The sequence below is a fragment of the Elaeis guineensis genome, chromosome 3 (genome assembly GCF_000442705.2).
Source record: "Elaeis guineensis isolate ETL-2024a chromosome 3, EG11, whole genome shotgun sequence".
Classification (NCBI taxonomy): domain Eukaryota; kingdom Viridiplantae; phylum Streptophyta; class Magnoliopsida; order Arecales; family Arecaceae; genus Elaeis; species Elaeis guineensis.
Genome location: NC_025995.2, coordinates 118,069,902 through 118,089,254, shown reverse-complemented (window position 1 = coordinate 118,089,254; position 19,353 = coordinate 118,069,902). Strand labels below are relative to the sequence as shown.

The 19,353-nt window shown below is 37.2% G+C and overlaps 1 protein-coding gene across 2 annotated transcripts; it reads left to right on the top strand.

The window, feature by feature from the left end:
* The first annotated feature begins 5,614 nt into the window (after nucleotides 1-5,614).
* Nucleotides 5,615-17,257, top strand: LOC105040583 (shaggy-related protein kinase eta). 2 transcript variants are annotated; one of them, XM_073254605.1, is made up of 13 exons: nucleotides 5,615-5,832; nucleotides 6,898-6,984; nucleotides 7,079-7,138; nucleotides 7,224-7,496; nucleotides 7,576-7,650; nucleotides 7,897-7,953; nucleotides 10,170-10,310; nucleotides 10,439-10,489; nucleotides 10,569-10,664; nucleotides 12,977-13,060; nucleotides 13,950-14,051; nucleotides 15,875-15,930; nucleotides 16,731-17,257. In XM_073254605.1, the coding sequence occupies exons 1-13, from the start codon at nucleotides 5,743-5,745 to the stop codon at nucleotides 16,732-16,734; spliced, it is 1,176 nt and encodes a 391-aa protein (XP_073110706.1). In that variant the 5' UTR covers nucleotides 5,615-5,742; the 3' UTR covers nucleotides 16,735-17,257. The 2 variants fall into 2 exon arrangements, with proteins under 2 accessions (XP_073110706.1, XP_010915474.1); XM_010917172.4 differs by lacking the exon at nucleotides 15,875-15,930 and having other exon boundaries at nucleotides 5,621-5,832.
* Nucleotides 17,258-19,353: the final 2,096 nt, after the last annotated feature.

Below are 19,353 nucleotides of genomic sequence, written 5' to 3'. Positions count from 1 at the left end.
ATAAAATTCTTTATTTCGTTGCCAATAAATTTTTTGGATGGAAAAATTTTTTTAGTGGAATTTTTTTTGGCAAGAATTATTGGTAACGAAAATCAAATTTTTGTTACTAATAATTTTATTAACGATAAAATTTTTTTATCATAAATATTTTTTTTGACAGAAAATTTTTTTAGTAGAAATTTTTTTTTGACGAGAATTATTTATGACAAAAATAAATTTTCATCACTAATAATATTATTAGTGATGAAAATTTTTATCACTAATAGTTCTGCATTCAATGTACGTCAACTCGATGTTTCATCGTGCGAAACCCTCTTCCCCCTCCCCTCTCCCTTCTGCCCTCTCTCCTATTTCCTCTCCTCTCTCCCTCCTGTGCTCTCCTGAGCTCTCCCTCTCCCTCCGTGCTCTCCCCCCTCTCTTCCCACCAGTGAGCCTGTCTCCACCATCACCGCTGCTGTCCACCATCCATGCCATTGCCGCACCGCCGTTGCCATTACCATCCGCCGGTGGTAAGGTTCTTCCAATCCCTTTTTTTTTTTGTGTTGATCGGGCCATCGAGGGATCGGGGAGTTGCGCGGGGTGGGGGTGGGGGGTGGGCCGTGGGCGACCGACGGTGCCACGAGGTCAGGGAGGGGGGTCGACCGACGGAGATGGAGTCGGGGGGCGGTTGGGTCTGAAACGAGGGCGGAGATGGGTTTGGAGGGCGGCTGGGGGCGAGACGGGGGCGGGGAGGTAGCCGTGGGCAGCCGGCGGTGCCATGGGGCCGAAGAGGGAGACGGCCGATGGAGACGGGGTTGGGGGACGGTCGGGGGCAAAATAAGGGTCGGGATGGGTTCGGGAGGCGATCGAGGGCGAGACGGGGGCGGGGAGGTGCCTCTGGGCGGCTGGCAGCGCCATGGGGTCGGGGACGGGGTCGGCCGATGGAGACGTGGTTGTGGGCTGGCCGGGGTTGAAACGGGGTGGGGATGGGCTTAGCCGTGACACGACGGTGCCACGGGGCCGTGGAGTGGGTCGGTCGGGGAGGGGTGGGTGATGGCAGGGAGGTGGTCGGTCGGGGGGGGTGGGTGACGGTGGGGAGGGGAGAAGGAAAGAGGGAAAGGAGGGGAAAAAAAAAAAAAAATAAAATATTAATAAAATATTTTATTATTTAATTAATAAAAATTAAATCTGGATCATGATCCGAATTAGATCGAGGTCAGGATTTGGGTCGAGATCTCGATTCGGATTGAAATCTAGATCGGGATCTGATCAGGATCCGAGTTGGAATCTGGGTCACGGGGGTTGGAGAGTGCGGCGACGCCACAGGGAGTGGCTTGCAAGGGGTGGGTGACGGCGGCGGCACCATAGGAGCGGGGGTCGTGGGGGTCGAGTCTAGGCGGCGCAGGGTGTGTGATGACGCTGGTGCCGTGGGAGGCCAAGTTCGGAGCTCGTTTAGGAAAAAAAATATTTAAAAAAATATTTTTAGATAAAAAATATTTTTAAAAAATAAAAAATTATTTATTATTTTTAGATAAAAAATATTTTAAAAAAATAAAAAATTATTAAGTCTTTGAGATTAGGTTTACACATATGACGATTATTGTGATTCGAAGGAGGATCTACACATCGAGGAAGATACGAATATTGATGAGTAGATTTATTTTTTTGTTCAATCTTCTCTTACAATAATAGTATGCAATATAATTCTATTCATTAGAATATAATTTATTTTTTTTATTATTATTCAATATTATATTTATTTATATATCAAGAATTATAGTATGGCATCAAGAGACAGACAACGACGTTTGCGTTTACAGTCTACGTCGGAGGCTGAGGCGCCTTCACCGATTTCCACTGCTGTACTAGCTCCATCGCCAGAGGATCCTGCACTGGCAAGTCCTAGTGAGAGGGATCCAAGTGAGATAGATTCGAGTGATATTATTATATTTTTTATATAATAAAATTTAATTTTTTATTTAGATAGCTATCATATTAATGATTTATTTATTGTTGTGTCAGGTCAGTCTCCACCAATAGTAAGGTGAGGGCGAGGTCCATCGAAGAACCTCGCTCTAGAGTATTGGAGATGCGAGCACCTGGGACAGCGTCTTTGTATTGAGATACCATCCGACTACACCAAGCTCATTAGGGGATGGTGCGAGCCGTGGCAGACCGAGCTGGGCATCATATACCGCAGTTATGCCTCCGTGATGCTTTTCGATTGGCATCACGTTGTACTGGCTCAGAGAGAAATTTTCTACATCCAGTTATTGATAAAATAAATTATACTATGAATATTTAATTAGTATGATATTCTTCTAATATTTGTTATTGGCAGGGTGTATTTGATATTATTGATTTTGAGGAGGATTGCGTGCGGCGAGCTGTGGACGCTCATTTATCTTTGCAATTCAAGGAGTATCGTCACCACATCCATCAGCATTGATACTATGTAATGCAGAATCATGGGGTAGAGGCAGCATGGCAGCGGCCCTATGACAGCATCACTATGAATGATTGGACTGTTATGTACCAACATTACGAGAATCCGACATATCAGGTTACACATCCAAACTTCTTTTTTTTAGAGTTTAATGATTGAATCATTTATTCTTAAATTTAGTTTGTTACCTACTAATTTGATTTCTAACTGTACAGAGAAGATATGCCCAAAATGCTATGAATCGGGCTAGGCAGACCGTATCGCATTGTGGGGGCTAGACAGATCGTACCACATTATAGGGGTTCGAAGTCATTCGCTCGTCACATAGAGTAGATGATAAGTAATTTCTAATTAGTATATAATTCTCTAGCTGTTTAAAAATTTTTTAAAAATTATTCTCAAATTGCAGAGAGATGCTAAGAGTGGCGAGCTATCTGGTAGGATCAATATCTACTAGCGGACCCACCAGTGACGATCAGAGGAGTGAATGACAGAGAGCCAGAAGCTCTTTATAAGTTTTTTTAATTATTTTTTTATTCACAGTTTGATTTTCAGTACGAAATTAAAATAGCTATAACTTTAAAATAAATAGATTAAATATGCTATCTTACTCAATTCGATATGAATATTAAATTAATTAAATAAATTATATAACTAAAATTTAAATTTAATTTAAGGATCAATTTTTTTGTGGGTAAAAAATTTATCTAAAAACTGTATTTTTTGAATAAATATTTTTTAAACATTATTTAGATAGAAAAATAATTTACCCATGTTCTTTTATGTATTAGGAAATGACTTGAAAATCTATTATCCATGTTCCTTTGTATTACTATTTTTTTGAAAATATTTCTATAATCTATCTATATTTTCTATAATACCTTATATTATATAAATATTATTATATATTATATTATATTATATTATAAATATATTATAATAATATAATATAATATATTATATTAATATCTTATAGTAGTATAATGTAATATATTATATATAATAATATAGTATAATATAAAATATTATATTAATATATACTATTATATATAAAATATATTATATTATTACTATAGTATTATATAAATATAAAATAACATACTATACTATATTATATTACATTATATTAATATATATAAATATATAAAAATATATCTTATTATTATATTATTATAATATATTATATAACTATTATATTTTATTATTATATATTATATCATTATAATATATTATCATATATTATAATAGTATATCATATTATTTTATTATTATTTATAATATTATAGTATAAAATATTAATATATTATTTTATTATTATATATTATTATAAGATAATATATATTATATTATATAATATTATTATATATACAATAATATATTAGAATATATTGTAAATATAAATATATAATATATTATAGTATATTATAATCTATTATACTTTATTATTATTATTATTGTATTATATAAATATATAATATAATATATTTTATTATTATATATTATCTTATTTTATATAACATATTATATTATATTATTATATTATTATAATATAAAATATTAATTTAATATAATATTTTATTAATATTAATATAATATTTTATTATTATACATTATTATAATATAATATAATATATTATTCATATCTTATATTAGCATAATATAATATATATTATATAATATTATTATATATAATAATATAGTATACTATATTATATTATTATATATTATAATATTTTTATAATATATTATATAAATATTATATTATAATATATTATATAATTATATGGTTAAGGATATATTAGGAATGAATTAAATGGATTACTTTTTCGGTTGATGGAAAAATAATTTAGCCTTCTAGATGGATAAGATTTTTTTTTTATTTTATAGGTAAATACTGTCTATAAAAAAATAATTTATCCATCTTAAAAATTATAAGACATAGATAAATTGATTAATAAAAAAATTAATTAATTTTTTTATAATATTTATTTATAAAAAATAGATTTTAAATATTAAATAGATTAAATAGATATATCTCTTCATGATCAATTTTTTTATAATATTTATTTATAAAAAATAAATTTTAAATATTAAATAGATGAAATAAACCTATCTGTTCATGATCCAATCCAACATAGGTCGAAGCGACAGGTTGGATTACATTTTTCCTGTGTTACCTTATGCCGGCTGGCATGGCGAAATGCTTTTGGTCGCTGGTTTTGGGCTGGGAACGTGTAGCTATTTCTTTTGGCTTATTTGCCCTGCTTCTCCCGCACATTTCGAGCGCCAGCAACGGTACAGATATACGCTGTAGGCTGTACACAACACCATACAAAAAGCAAGGACATGTTGCTGTTCCATCACGTTCGACTGACATTGGAGCGCCTTCCTTCCAAACGGCAACAAATGTTGCTTGGCACGAGACGGCGGATCGACCTCTCAGCGGTTTTTGAATGCGAGAAAGGTCCAAGCCTTAACAGCGCCTGGCTCCCCCGGTCGTGGCCCCACCCTGCTAAGAAGGGCCCGCCAATCCCACACAAGCATTGATTTCTGCCGGAAAAACCGGAAAATTCCGTGACGAGGGAAAAGAAAAAGTACCCCCGCCCCTCACTTCGATCCGCGTGTTTGACCGCTCTACCCCTATTGACTCCTCCACAGTTACCACAATGCCCCCAGACCGGGACATCCCCGGAATCCCAAAATACCCCCGGATTCCCGCCCTCCAAATCACCATCCGGAGCCGACCCTGCCGCCCCGAGCTATGTCACGGGCAAAAGTGCCCCTGTCGAGCCCCTAATCTTTTTATAAAGGGCTATTTTGGTCGTTTTCCGGGTCATCATGCCGCGGGGAAAAGTTTGGGGCTATTTAGGGACGTTCCATTCCCAAAATACCCCTGCGGTCAAGCTCAAAATAACGGTCAGTGATGCAGGTGGGACGCACGAGAGGGCGGGGGCGGGCAAGCCCACCCTTCCCCCATGTGATCTGGTCCAGGCGGGGCCATTTTTTTTTTATTCGACAGGGTCCTTGTCGGAGACCGCCAGCTTCAGGGGTATTCTGGGAATAGCTCTCTCGCCTGTCACGCCTGCCACGTTGCCACCAGGGGCAGCTCTGTAGTATTCCCAAATAATGCGGCGGTTACTTTCATCGCTCCGGCGCAGGGGGGCTCGAATTAGAAAGTTCAAAAAAACCTAATGTTGGGGCTTGGAGCGTTAATGTGGCAATTAACAATGTTTAGTGGTTAAGATTGTGGATATTTTGGGAATGGGAGTGGGGGGAGAAAAGGAAAGAGAGGGGCCGAGAAGGTGGTGCTGTTCCACATGGCTTCGCTGCCGCTGGGGCCTCATCATCCCCCCGAGCCTGAGGCGATGAGGACCGACCCTGGCCGGCCGGAGATGGCCGAAGACAAGGTATTTTCCGGCGAACTCTGTAGCTTTTCCGGCAAGTCGCTGCTGGATTCCAGCGTTTCCGCGGTCTAGATTTGTTGTAGTATCTCTTCTTCCGATCGATCGGTGGATTCTTTCTGGTCCTTTGATCGCTCTTCTTGTTCTTTGGAGGGAGATCAACGCGACTTGCAAATTACTCTCTTTCTTTTCGATTCTTGAAATCTGATTCCCCCCCCCCCCTTTTTTTTAAAGATCCTGCGGCATTTCTTTTTCCCGATTTATTCTGTAGTGTCTAATATTCTTGTTCCGGTTTCTTCATTGAATCGGCTAATAGATCCGAGTATTTTGTGTTTTCTTTTCATTTGTCTAAATTTCTTTGGTCGGGCTACTGAGTTCTCTTTCCAGTTTTAGCAGAACCAAGTTTATTCTCCCATCACGATCCGGTGTTAACGCCAAGCTACCTGTGATTTTTCTTTTAAAAATGTGCTTCTCTTCCTATTTTGCTAAGTTTCCTAGATCTCTACCGCGCAGTCGTTGTCTAGAGTTTTCGAAGCGTCGGTTGCCATGGGATCCTTGATACATTGTAGTGTTTTGGTTGGATCCTTTACCTGAACTCTCGTTTTGTCTTTTTCTTCGTATTTTCTGGATTGCCATTCCTTTGACATCAGGTGTTTCTCGTCATCATAACATTTTCTTGTTGCTTGTTGTTCAATCTTTTCCGCATTGCCGGATGGTTACGTCTTATTCTCTCTAAATGATCTCTACTGCTAACGGATTCCATTGTTCCGATGTGCAAGCTTCGAAATGTTTGTTGTTTTCTTGGGAGTTTATGGGCTGTTCTCGTTCTCTTTTGAGTTTTCTTCCTTTATGTGGTGGCATTTCTTTCAGTTCTACTGCCGTTTCTCTCTCCTTGAGCGCTTCCAAAGGATCTTTCGAAAGTCATTGTTTCCAATGGCTGGTATATTGATCTTGATTTTCAGCGGTTCCGATTTCTTTGAGTACTTAAAAAGTCTTTCTTCTTGATTCATATTTCCCTGCCGTTCTGTTTCTCATACTTATATCGAGACTTTTGAGTGGAAATGTCATCAGGAAGCGTCTGTTATTGAGGGGAATGGTCCAGTAACTGGTCACATTATCTCAACTACGATTGGAGGAAAGAATGGCGAAGCCAAACGGGTGAGATTCTATGAAATTACTGTATAAATTAAAATTAGCTTAGCCACAAAATAATGTCATTTCTCACTTGGGCTCCATTTCTCGTGTCTTTCAGACCATTAGTTACATGGCAGAGCGTGTTGTGGGTACTGGGTCATTTGGAATTGTCTTTCAGGTATAAATCTAGGTTTTCTGTTTGTCTAATTTTATCTACCTCAGAGGTTTAGTAATTGGTTTTTATGCTGGTGACCCGTATGCAGGCTAAATGCTTGGAAACTGGGGAGATTGTTGCTATAAAAAAGGTCTTGCAGGACAGGCGATACAAAAACCGTGAGCTACAACTGATGCGCTCGATGGATCATCCAAATGTGATTTCTCTGAAGCACTGTTTCTTCTCCACCACTAACAGAGATGAACTGTTTCTGAACCTGGTCATGGAGTATGTCCCTGAAACTGTATTCCGTGTCCTGAAGCATTACAGCAATGTAAAGCAGAGGATGCCGCTTATCTATGTGAAACTTTATATGTATCAGGTATCCTTTGTTTCTTTTATTTCCTCTAGGTGTACAATGGAAATTGGCATGTATTAATTACCTTGACATTTTGATGCAGGTATTTAGGGGGTTAGCATACATTCATACTGTTCCAGGAATTTGCCATAGAGATGTGAAGCCACAGAATATCCTGGTATGCATGTAAATGGGTTAACTTGTTAGTATTTTTGGAGAATGGTTATTTGCTAGGTTTGCCGTATTGACCCATACCAACCATACGGTATCGTATTGGCACAGGGTGTCTTGGTACAGGGTATGTACTGCATCATACCGATTGTATCATATTGAACTGATAACGTACCAGTACAGTACCCGGTACCAAAATTGCAGAGCTTGGTTATTTGATTCTTTTCTTATTTTTTCAATGGGCATCATGTAGGTCGATCCTCTTACTCATCAAGTCAAGCTCTGTGACTTTGGAAGTGCCAAAATTCTGGTAAGTTGGTAGGTCGGAATTTCAATATTTTTAAATTAAATGTATCATATCATATGCGTACAATTTTTTATTTAATGATTGTGTCATGACATATATATGTAGCTTCCACTAAAGTACTTATTTCTAGCCTTACGGAAAAATAGGAGAAAATGTATTTCCTTGCACAGCACCAGGTTTTCAATTGAGACAGGTTTAAATCACTATAGATTTCTGGCATGCATGTATGCTCACTCTAGCCCATCTGATGTATCTTCCATCTGATGGTGTATCATGGATGTATATGGAAGTCCCTGTGATTTCATGTAAATCATGAGAACTCAGTTTCTCCTAACTCATTTTGTATCTGAAGACTTATGTGATGTTTTCACAATATATGTTGCATCCAAATCTGTGCGACAATTATGGTGTCATAATGTATTTTGAATTCTGCACTATTGTTTGCCTTTTGATGTTTTCCTATAAAGTGAAAGCATTCCTCTGATAATTTTTCAATGAGCATAATCTTTGGATTTATCTTTACCAAGAGAGAATCTATATCCACAACAGTTACTTTGTTAAGTTTTTCCTTCTTGACAGATTTTCCCTTATCCTTTCTAGCTTTTTGGTTGTTGAATTGGAGAACTAAGGCCTCATCTGGTGTTTCTGACTTTTCAGTCAACAAACACAGAGGCATATCAATGCTTTTGTGATGATACATTTGGTGGTAACCAATTCTTTTTCTTGAAAATATATGGATATGGGCACTTGCCTTGCTGACATTGGATTGGTACAAGGATGAAGAGGATGCCTGACATATATTATTGCAAAGGACAAATGCAATGTACATTCAGATGGTTATTGTCTTATAATATATGGAACATCCAAAGTAAACTGTTTAAGGATAACCAGAAGCACATGTTCATATACATCAGCAAGTGTCTAACTGAAGAATGACAAAAAGATCAGTTGCCTTTGTAATTTCAGATGGATGTGTTCATTCTGGAGAAGAGATAGCCATATGACAATCTTTACTGCATGAAATCTTTTGAAATTTGTTTAATACTTGTTGTCTCTTGGAACGCAGCTCGAGTAGAAACGAGTTTTTTTGATTCTGAACAGTGGACACTAATAAAGCCTATTAGTGCAAGTAATTCTGGTCTTGCATTACAAATTTAGGGAGCTTTGTTTATGGAAACGAAATGCTGAGTTGAATTACTGTACAATTCGTTTGTTTTTTTTGGATTGCCAATCAATTTTAGTCAAATTATCTATAGCATGCTTGTCAGTCAGAAGTGACTTATTTCATGTAGGTGACTGCTTTGCAGTGATCGGAGGGCTTGATGATTCATTTAGGCTGATAGCCATCTTCCTTTCTCATTTGGGTCAGCTGATGTGACACTTATGAAGCAAGCAAGCATCAAAGAAGTTATCAACTTCTCAATCAGATATAATTGCAGAATATTTTTTTTCTTAGCCTGCCAAATGTGTATTTTGCAAATGGGGTGCTAAGTTAGATAGAAAACTTGCAACTTTTGTTTTGCTTTTGTTTTTTCAGAACACATGGTTGGTAGGTTATAAGTATTTATGGTATATTGAGGACAAATAGAGTGGAGATAGGTTTATGGAACTTTTCAAGGTATCAAGGTCTTAGATCATGATAGAATCATAACAGGAAGGGATATGGGTGAAGTTCCTTTTCCTTGCTTGCATGCTTGAATATACAATAAGTCAGGATCATACATGATCAAAGCATAAGCTCTCATTAGAACTTCAGTGCTTGTGCACTTTGGGTGTAAAACTTGCAAGGTCAGTATCTCAATATGTCCTCATGTTGCAATTCTCCTTGTTACAGTTGTGCTCAAGCATGCTGTGATGGTTCTGTTTTGAGTGGACATTCTAGAATGTGTTCCATCTCATGCATATGACATATTGAAAGCTATATAGTTACCTTAACTTATCTTATATCCTAATAATTGTATTTTACTATGGTAACTAAATGATTGTTCTTATGTTAAATATACATTTCATCATGCAATTTTTGATCTTTCCTTGAAAATATTTTGTTTATCTATACACCCATAGTTTGTTGTATTCCGATACGGGTAGTGAAAACATTTCTTTTGGCTGTAGTTTGAGAAGTGGCTTGCCTCTTGCTTCCTAGATCTTTATAATCTTGACCTTTGCTTGGAGTATCTATTTTATGTGGTTAGTCCTTACATCACTATTTTTTACATCAGGTTAAGGGTGAAGCAAACATATCATACATTTGCTCTCGCTATTACCGTGCTCCAGAGCTCATATTTGGTGCGACAGAATATACAACATCAATTGATATATGGTCAGCAGGATGTGTACTTGCTGAGTTGCTTCTTGGCCAGGTGAGTATTTGCTCTTTCACTTCCTTGTTCACTTTATAAGTCTGCTGTCACAATAATGTCTTTTCAGCCGCATAAAAATGCTATATTGATCATTTATGTATTCCTTTTCTTGTTTACAATTTCATTAGCCATTATTTCCTGGAGAAAGTGCTGTCGATCAGCTTGTTGAGATAATCAAGGTATAAAATAAGTCCTCATCTGTTTACAAGTTCGTTTTTTGTAGTAAGGTTTGATAATGTATGAGGTGTTTTCTTTCAGGTTCTTGGTACTCCGACTCGAGAAGAAATTCGATGCATGAATCCTAACTATACAGAATTTAGGTTTCCTCAGATAAAAGCTCATCCTTGGCACAAGGTAGACATCACATACCATTTTTAGCACTATTTCAATTTTTTCTATTTTTTATGGTTTTTGCCCCTTCTTGATTATCCTAACTTAGAAGATTATGATGCTTTTACACCATCAATTCACTTGTTTTGAGTACTAAGGCCTGTTTCCTTGATATCTTTGCATGACCTTGGAGTGCTAGCTTGATTGCTCACTTCTTCATGTCCTATACAACGCCTCTCAAGCTCGTGTGGTGCCTGAAATCGAACAAATAATTGCTGTTAGATGGTAGATATTGTCCGCATCCTTTTGCAACATGCAGAAGTCTTGGGCCTTTTTGAACAATTCTTTGGACAAGTTGTTTATCCTTTACAAAATGCTTTCCAGCAAGTACCATTGTGGTCTACTTTGTGGCTTGCTAGCTTTTCAACTGTTTGCATTGTTGAGTATATAAATATATATTCTATCAGTTGAACCTTAGATTTGTAGCTTAGCTGGTTGATAAGATTATTTCTTATGTTGAAGTCTTGGTATTTGATGCAGCTAATCCATTAGAAAGATGCATTTAGAGACTGTTATATTAGCTTCAGGGTGATGACTTTACAAAACTTTTGCTCCATGTTGTAGGAAGGTGCAATTTGGATCAGTCAGGTCTGATCTAACTAATTAAGTATCAAAACCCAATCTTACCTAACCTGACCGCATAATCCTAGGTGGGATGATTGGCCTGTCTCAGCCCAAGACATGTTGATCTCTGGATTTAAGCTTGAAATTGATCTGTACCGGGTATCAGTTGACATTGCTTAAGCCCGTCTAAACAGAAACCGGTTATTGTATATAGCCTGCACATGCACTCATGCATTCACAGATACTTTAAATCTGTAACATATAATTTGGCATACCTATTTGTTGAAGTGAAAGGCCCTAAATATTTTCCAACCTCGCACAATCACTAAATCTGACCTAAATCTTTGTTGTCTCCTTTATGCATGAGTTTTGCTTGTCCATATTTACCTCTTGTACACAATTATGCAGGAAGCAATTCTTTTTCAAGAGACTTTTACCAATTTCCTTACTTAAAATGCTTTAGTGATAGTAACTGATTTGAACTTGAGTTTTTAGAATCTCAGGTGAGTCTACTTTCTATTGGGTCCTAACTTGGGTTAGGTTTAGGCTCAAGCCTTGATGTTTTTATTGAGATCAAGCCTGATCCAAAGTGTTTATGCTCTTCGGTGAAGGCATGGGACTAAGGTGGTCTGACTGGAGTCCATCTTATTAACAATCTTGCCTAACCCGAGTGCCACCATATGCTGCTATCAACAGGGGCAAAACTAGTTTGAAATGGGTCAAGTTAGGTTGCACTGGAGAATCATATTTGTTGGAGACTTGAGTAACATAGAACTATGAATTATCTGATAAAAAGCTTACACCTAAGATCAAATTTAATAACAAGGTGCACTAATTCTAGAGCATGCATAGTTGCATATACCACAAGTATATACTGTGCCATTAATACATGCATTGTCAGTTCATCACCATTTTAGATCAACTAGGATTTGAGATTGTATTGGTCTTTGTTAAGGGATGTGCTATTATTTTGTGTTTGGATTATGGTAGGTTTCATTGAGGTTAGCATCTTAGCCCTAGAGGTGAAAAATGGGGAGATGAGGATTCAGAAAGCATGCACCTAGGAGGTGTAACATGGTTTAATGGTTATGTTAATGGAGTAGGGTCGATTTGTTTGACAGTTATGTTGTATGGGATTCAGTTGCTTAGTCTGGTTGAGTTTCATGTGGATAAGCTCCCAGCACAACCTAAACGTGATTTGGGTACATCTCCTACCAAAAACTTGGGTTCGATTTTGGTCAACTTGGCCCAGGTTGCACTATTATACTGCAGGTAGTATGGTTGTTGCATAATTAAAATGAAACAAAAAAAGTACTTTCCCTTCCCCATCTTTGGAAGTCAGACATCGGCCATCATGGACCATTGCAACATAGAATAATTAGCAGAGAAGTTGCTATTACTTTTAGATAAAGAAGGGAAGGCAGCAATCGTGAAGGAAGCTCACCGGTCCCATAATAAGCAGTCTAAGTCATTGCAGACTGTGGTCTACTCATTAAGATATTAACTGATTTATTGATCTTAGGGAAGAGCTTGTCCTTGTGCCTTCCTGTGCAGTAGCTACTAGGTGGACTCTGTATTTCATTATAGCTAAGATTAGGTGGTATTTGTTTTTTCAGAACTCTTACTGCCAATTTGTTCTTACCTGATTTAACTAGCATGTGCATTATTTCTGGTGCTTGTGCCTATGAGTTATGTTGTGTTTTATGCATCAGGTTTTTCACAAGCGAATGCCTCCGGAAGCTATAGATCTTGCATCCCGTCTTCTTCAATATTCACCAAGCCTCCGTTGCACTGCAGTGAGTGCTTCCTTTGGTTGTGCATCTTATAATTTTAACTGCAACAAAGTCTAGATACTCTAAGTTGTGCTAAGGAGACATCTTCTGGCATTCCATTGTATATTTTTAAATCAGAATACTTCATTCTCTCCACTTTCCAGTTATATATTTTCAAAATTTCTATGCAGTGAGTTTTATTTGTGGACCTCTAGATAATTATGTATCAATAACTTGTATTTGTCAATTAGCAGTTGTTGTGTTGATGTCATCTGTTCTTTTCCATTTGATAAATGCAGCTAGCTTATCAAAATTTTCACACATTTGCCATAACTATTGTTGATGCCCGTTAATCTAGGGGCATTTTTGCTTTGTTGCAAGTTCTATTCTTCTGTGCAGGTCCGTAATTTTTTTTCCCAATCGTTGAAATGGATGGAGAAAACAAATATAAGGCTTATTACTTTTTTAAACTTATAAACTACAAATAACATGATTAATTTGAAGTGCTAACTGATTGTAGCTTAACAACTAGTGTCTGTTCAATATGATAACGTTTGGAACAGAAATCTCATAAATATGCCACTGGTCAATTTTCTATTTGATGGACCAGGTTGAGTGGTCATCTGAACCCAGGACTTAATAATTTTAATTGTTTGAACACAATCAACTTTCATTGGTCCTACTTTTGATGATGGGCACTTAGAGTGACCACTTGTCCCCCCAAATCAAACTATTGACGGATGGATTTAGGTGGATTTGTCTGGTTGTTACTGCAGGTTCTTGTGTTGTTTTCTGTATCTATTGGACTCTAGTTATTTTCTAAAAAAAATACATGCACGATTATGTGGCCTGATCCGGGAAAATTAATTTCTGAATTTCTTATGAGTGCAATGTCAAATTATTTTTGTTGCAGCTTGAGGCTTGTGCCCATCCTTTTTTTGATGAGCTACGAGAGCCCAATGCACGGTTGCCAAATGGTCGCCCTTTTCCTCCTCTCTTCAACTTCAAACAGGAAGTAAGTTCTCAAACTCAAAAGAGATTTGGTTGTCCTTAAACAGGGCTATAATATTACTGCTTTGCACGTGCTTCTGGAGAAATCCGAGTTTGATATAGTATGTTAATCTTCTGCTCCTTGTGTGGCTAAGTTGTGCAAAATGTGAAAAATGCTATCCACTGTGCTTTCTGAATGCAATCGTTACTTGCACTAGTATATCTGGGTATTTGTTCTTTTCATTTCTCTCTCATATGGATGGTCAACACTGGGTAGTCATGCTTCTTGTGCAGTAGGCAAGCTAGCTGTTGATATTTGAGCTCTTTCATGTCATAAATTTCGTTAGTAAATTTATTTTCTTAAAGAAACATGGTTTCTCTTTGGAAGTTAATCTATCTCTATATTGAGATCTTTCATTCAATATCATTGGCTTATATTTTTTGCTAAAATTTGCATCTACCATCAAGAATCTGAAACAATTTTAGTTAAATGTCTTTGCTCCTTGTTTACCATGTTAGCTAAGGTTCAATGTTTTATAGGATCTGTATAACTGAACTTTCGGGGTACATAATTTGTCTATTAAACTGATGTTCTACTTGAATTAATAATGTGCATGCCACTTATCTGTTAGGTTGACTAAGGTTCAGTCTACTATAAAGTGAGATTAGTTGAGCTATCTTTTTATGATATAATATGCCATCAGAACAAATATCACCACAAATAGCTTGGAAAAATGCTAATTAGCACTACATTTCTGTTGTATGGTCTTAAAACTTTCTACTATAAAGTGAGATTAATCTCACTTTCTACTATAAAGTGAGATTAATCGAGCTATCTTTTTATGATATAATATGCCATCAGAACAAATATCACCACAAATAGCTTTGGAAAATGCTAATTAGCAGCACATTTCTGTTGAATGGTCTTAAACTTGTGTTCTACAATATAAAATAGACATTATTAGCCAGCGTGATTGATAGGACCTCCAATGTTGCAGCAGCTAATTCACCTTGTGCCTTGTGGCCTTCTTTACAACCTCAAACTTACTGCCACGTGTAGCAAATCTCACCTACAGTGCATCTTGTCTTGCCTGTTGCAAGCAACCCTACCAGTCCATTCATCCTTCTTTTCTTCACCCCCTTTTGGAACCCATCGACTAATTCTTTAGTAAATTCTTCTATCTGTGATGTCATGTTTTTTATTAATCCTTAATGGTTTTAATGTTAGAATAAAACAAAGTGCCAATAAAGAATCCAGCTTGTATCTGGTAGAAATCAATTATTTAGCTTTGCAGATGAATTGTATAACTGCCATACATCATGATCTTCTCAAAGAATCTCTTCTCAACGGGCAGGATCAATTCTTACAAACATGTGATTTAATCCTGGAGAAGTGCTGTAAATTGCATATGTTTAGCAAAATAGAAGTCCCTATACCTGTTTGAAATGACTCTAGCTCTACTTTTATCAATTAAGTGCTTGTATTCTGACAAGTTAGGACCTAAAAGGGTCGTTGGGTGTCTTATCTTATTAATTAGAATTAATACTAGATGTTTGTACAGTTGCAATTCTGACTAATAGTATCCTAGACAATTGGATGCTTCTGATTGCATGATAAATCTCATAAGAAGCATGTTCATTTACTACGTGAACCAACCATTACTATTATCTGTTGCTTTATGTGATGTTTGAACTCCAGCGTCTGCTTGGAAAATTAGATATGATATTATTGTGGACTTTTAAAACCTTCGAAACTTATTTACAAAATGTTAAAGTAGGCTTAGATAATGATAGACATATCAAAGTTCCTTGCAAGTGGTGAGATATTTTTATGCTAGCCATTGTCAGGATGATGAATCTGGCTTAACAGATTGGGCAATTTCATCTGATTTTTTATCAAACTGGTAATGTTTATAAAGCATTTTCCCTTCTTATGGTATTCTTACATTTATATACACAGAAAATCTGTTATTTGTCTAATAAGAACTAGTTTTCATTGTATTTCCCATTAGTTTGTCAAGCATGGGATGATCTAACACTAACCAGAAATTTAACATGGTTTTTTTTTTTTTTTTTGGCTGCATGTGGACACAAGTGATAAGTAGAATATTCTGTTATTATCTGTTATTATCTAGTTACATGGACACAAGTGATAAGTTACAAGGTTTCACTGATTAAAATATGAAAACAGAAAAGCAAGAAATTAATACATATATATATATATATATATATATATATATATATATATGAAAGATTTTACGGACCAATCTTCAAAAAGTCCATTTAATATATAGAAACCCATATTGATTGGTAGTTGCTATCTTTTACTTTATCTATATCTTGAGAGAAAAAATGATATGCCTTCATAGGAGCATTATTATATCAAGTGCATTAAGGAAACTAATTTAACTTTTCATCCACTCCCTCGTAGGAGACCTAGTTCTCATTTAATGCATTCCCTCTAGAAGTCCCAAGTTTAGTTCCCAAGGACGAAAATCCATGTTTTTGTACTCTTTCGAGTCATTCCTTGGAGCCTGTACACTCATGCATTGAATCTGTTTCTGGATTCTGTTTCCCCTGAAACTTATCTGGATGTGGGAAACAGATTTCTGGGCTACCATGCTTTGGACGGCAAAATTGAGGCTTATCTTGTCGATGTGATATTCACAAGCCACTGCTTATGCTTCTGTTTTTTTGTTTGCAGCTAGCAGTTGCTTCGCCAGAGCTCATCAACAAGCTAATACCTGAGCATGTGAGGCGACAATATGGTCCTACTTTCCCGCTTCCAACTGGGACGTGAGGCAGTAACTAGGGTACTTCTTGACGAATTGCAATCAAAAGCACGGAGGCCTTCAGGGTTTGAACGGAAAATGATGAATGCTGAGCCAGTGAGCTGCCGGTTTGTTAAGTGGTTCATGTCTTAACCCTACCAATATTGCAGCCTTGTATATTGCCTGATTGTTGGGATTAAAAATGATTGTGAGGGAATCCTGATGCTGAGTGTTCAGCAAAGGGCACGGAAGTGTTGCTGGAGGAATCCGACTGTGTTAGAAGCAGATATAGGCTGAGACCTCGCGTCTTTCTTGTTTTTTTTTTGGTTGGTACGTGAGTTTCTAGTAGTCTAAGTTGGATGCTCTTGAAGCTTTGATGGTTTGTGTAAATTGTTCTCGCCCAGGACTGCTTCTCATAGGAAAGCTGGAAATAGAATTTTGGCTGTGTCGCTAGTTCTAACCCCATGGAATTCTGAGTTGTTTGTTCCATTGGATGATGGTGGGGGGTTGTCTCTAGCTTTATCAAATTTCTTCCCTCGCTTCTTTCGTGGTTTGCTGCAGTCAACAGAGCCGGGTTGAAGTATAAAATATTGTTGCAGTGTCATTATTGAAAATTCGCTCGTCAGACATCGTCATGTGTGTCGTTTTCTTACGTAGACGTAAATATGCAGGAAGAGAAGTGGAGGTAAAGCAACCCAGATCATCGATCATTGGGGTCCGAAGACGTCGAGGCAGAATAAAATTCCTTTTAACCAAGTCGATAAGCATATTTGATTGCAGGACTGGTCTTGCAGCGATGAAACAATCCATGGCAAATTGAGCGAGTGGTTCGAATCCTATGCCGTCCAAATGAAAGCCGAGAACTCGCGGTCCGTGAGTACAGATCTCATGAGACGGTGGTGATGAAATTGTATTTTTTTGGTCGAATGTGGTGATGAAATTGTTGCTCGGACGTTGGTAAGAGGAAGCGAGGAAGAGGTGAACGAAACGAATGGGAATGGACAGGGGAAACGCACGCAGCTCTTGTGGGTCATCACCAGTCTCCGTATCCTATGCGGTGATGCCTGATCGGATGGTTGCCATGTCGTCTTCGAAGTGGAGGGCTCCACTCCCCCAATTCTAGAACCAAGGAGGCACCAGCAGTTTATACGTTTGAAGAGGGCAGGAATTTGATTACTTGAAAAGAGATATTTGTGACAAATCATCGTTGAATTATTTCAAAATTGATTTATATAACTCCATTGCCAGCTGTTGCATGTCAGGGGTAATTTAGTTTCATATGCATCTGCACTTAGCAATGATGTTACGCGAATGTGAGATCATGACAAACATGCAAGGAGCTGAATTGCAAAAGCCTTGGCCTCAATATATTGGCAACTTATTTCTATGAAAATGCAAAGAAAAGCCCCATGATATGCAGCATCAATCTTTTCTTTTAGTGGTGTTGCCTCGTGTAGATTTAGTGACCTCAAGGATGGCATTAGCCAAGTAGGCGACATTGCTGTAGTCACGGCCTGCCATACTATAAAACCAAGAGCAATATCAAGATACAATTTTACAAGCAATGGTAGACCATTCACAATTGAAGGACATGAATAAGCTTTGCAACACAATTAATACCGGTTTCTGCTGCCATTACAAGTCATGCAGATATGGAACTCATTTGTCAGGCAATCAACCTGTTCAGGGTCATTCTGCTGCGTCGAAACATGCTGATCTGGTAAACATTCAAGAGAACCACTCTTCAGAAGCAAATTATTGTATGCAATTAATTAAAGGCATCTGCACCTGATGATACAGAGGCCGTGCAAAAAGGGTAATATAAATGTCTAAATATGTTTTTGATAGCAGAGATACTTTTCTAAATCTAAGTGTTGATTATACAATTGCTTGGTGCAATAATTATTATTCCCTAAACATAAGAGTTCAAAGGAAAACTTGAGCTACAGATCCCCAGAATAGATCCATTCTTATCTCAGAGAAATGGATCCCTTGTTGTCGTAACAGAAGGAAACAATATAGCTGCAAATCTAGTAAGATCCTTCTTGATATTTTTGCTGCAGAGATTGATCTTTGGAGTCACCAACAAATTTGATGCACAAGCATGTCTGCAAACAAATGCTTTAACACTAAAAACTTTTCATATGGTAGGGCAGAAAGTCTCAGTAGTGTAAATAAGCACACAAAGGTTGAGGTGTTTCACACCTTTATTGATTGTCAATTTCTTGGGGGGAGCCAAGCCGTTTCCATCATTATAGGCTTCCTGTGTAATCACAAATAGCACGCCAGAGAAATATTCACAAGGGAATCCACCAGAACACACTCCCATGTCTTCATGTCTCCCAAAGCAAACTCCCATGTTGAGACACATACATCCTAAAACATGTTATAAGGTACACAATTTTTATTTAGGACATGTTTGGTCCTACACTATGTCCAAAGGTTTCAGTAATTCATCTCATTAAGGTTGATTAATCCAAATGAGTTTTTACCAAGAGAAAGTAGAGCTACAAAGTTATGTTTTCTTCATCATAAAAATAATATTATAAAGGTAAT

Bases quoted from the DNA above. Each gene is read 5' to 3' on its own strand.
- LOC105040583 (XM_010917172.4), top strand. From the start codon at position 5,743: ATGGCTTCGCTGCCGCTGGGGCCTCATCATCCCCCCGAGCCTGAGGCG. The intron at 10,311-10,438 runs GTGAGTATTTGC...CAATTTCATTAG, and splicing joins CTGAGTTGCTTCTTGGCCAG to CCATTATTTCCTGGAGAAAG. The intron at 10,490-10,568 runs GTATAAAATAAG...GTTTTCTTTCAG, and splicing joins AGCTTGTTGAGATAATCAAG to GTTCTTGGTACTCCGACTCG.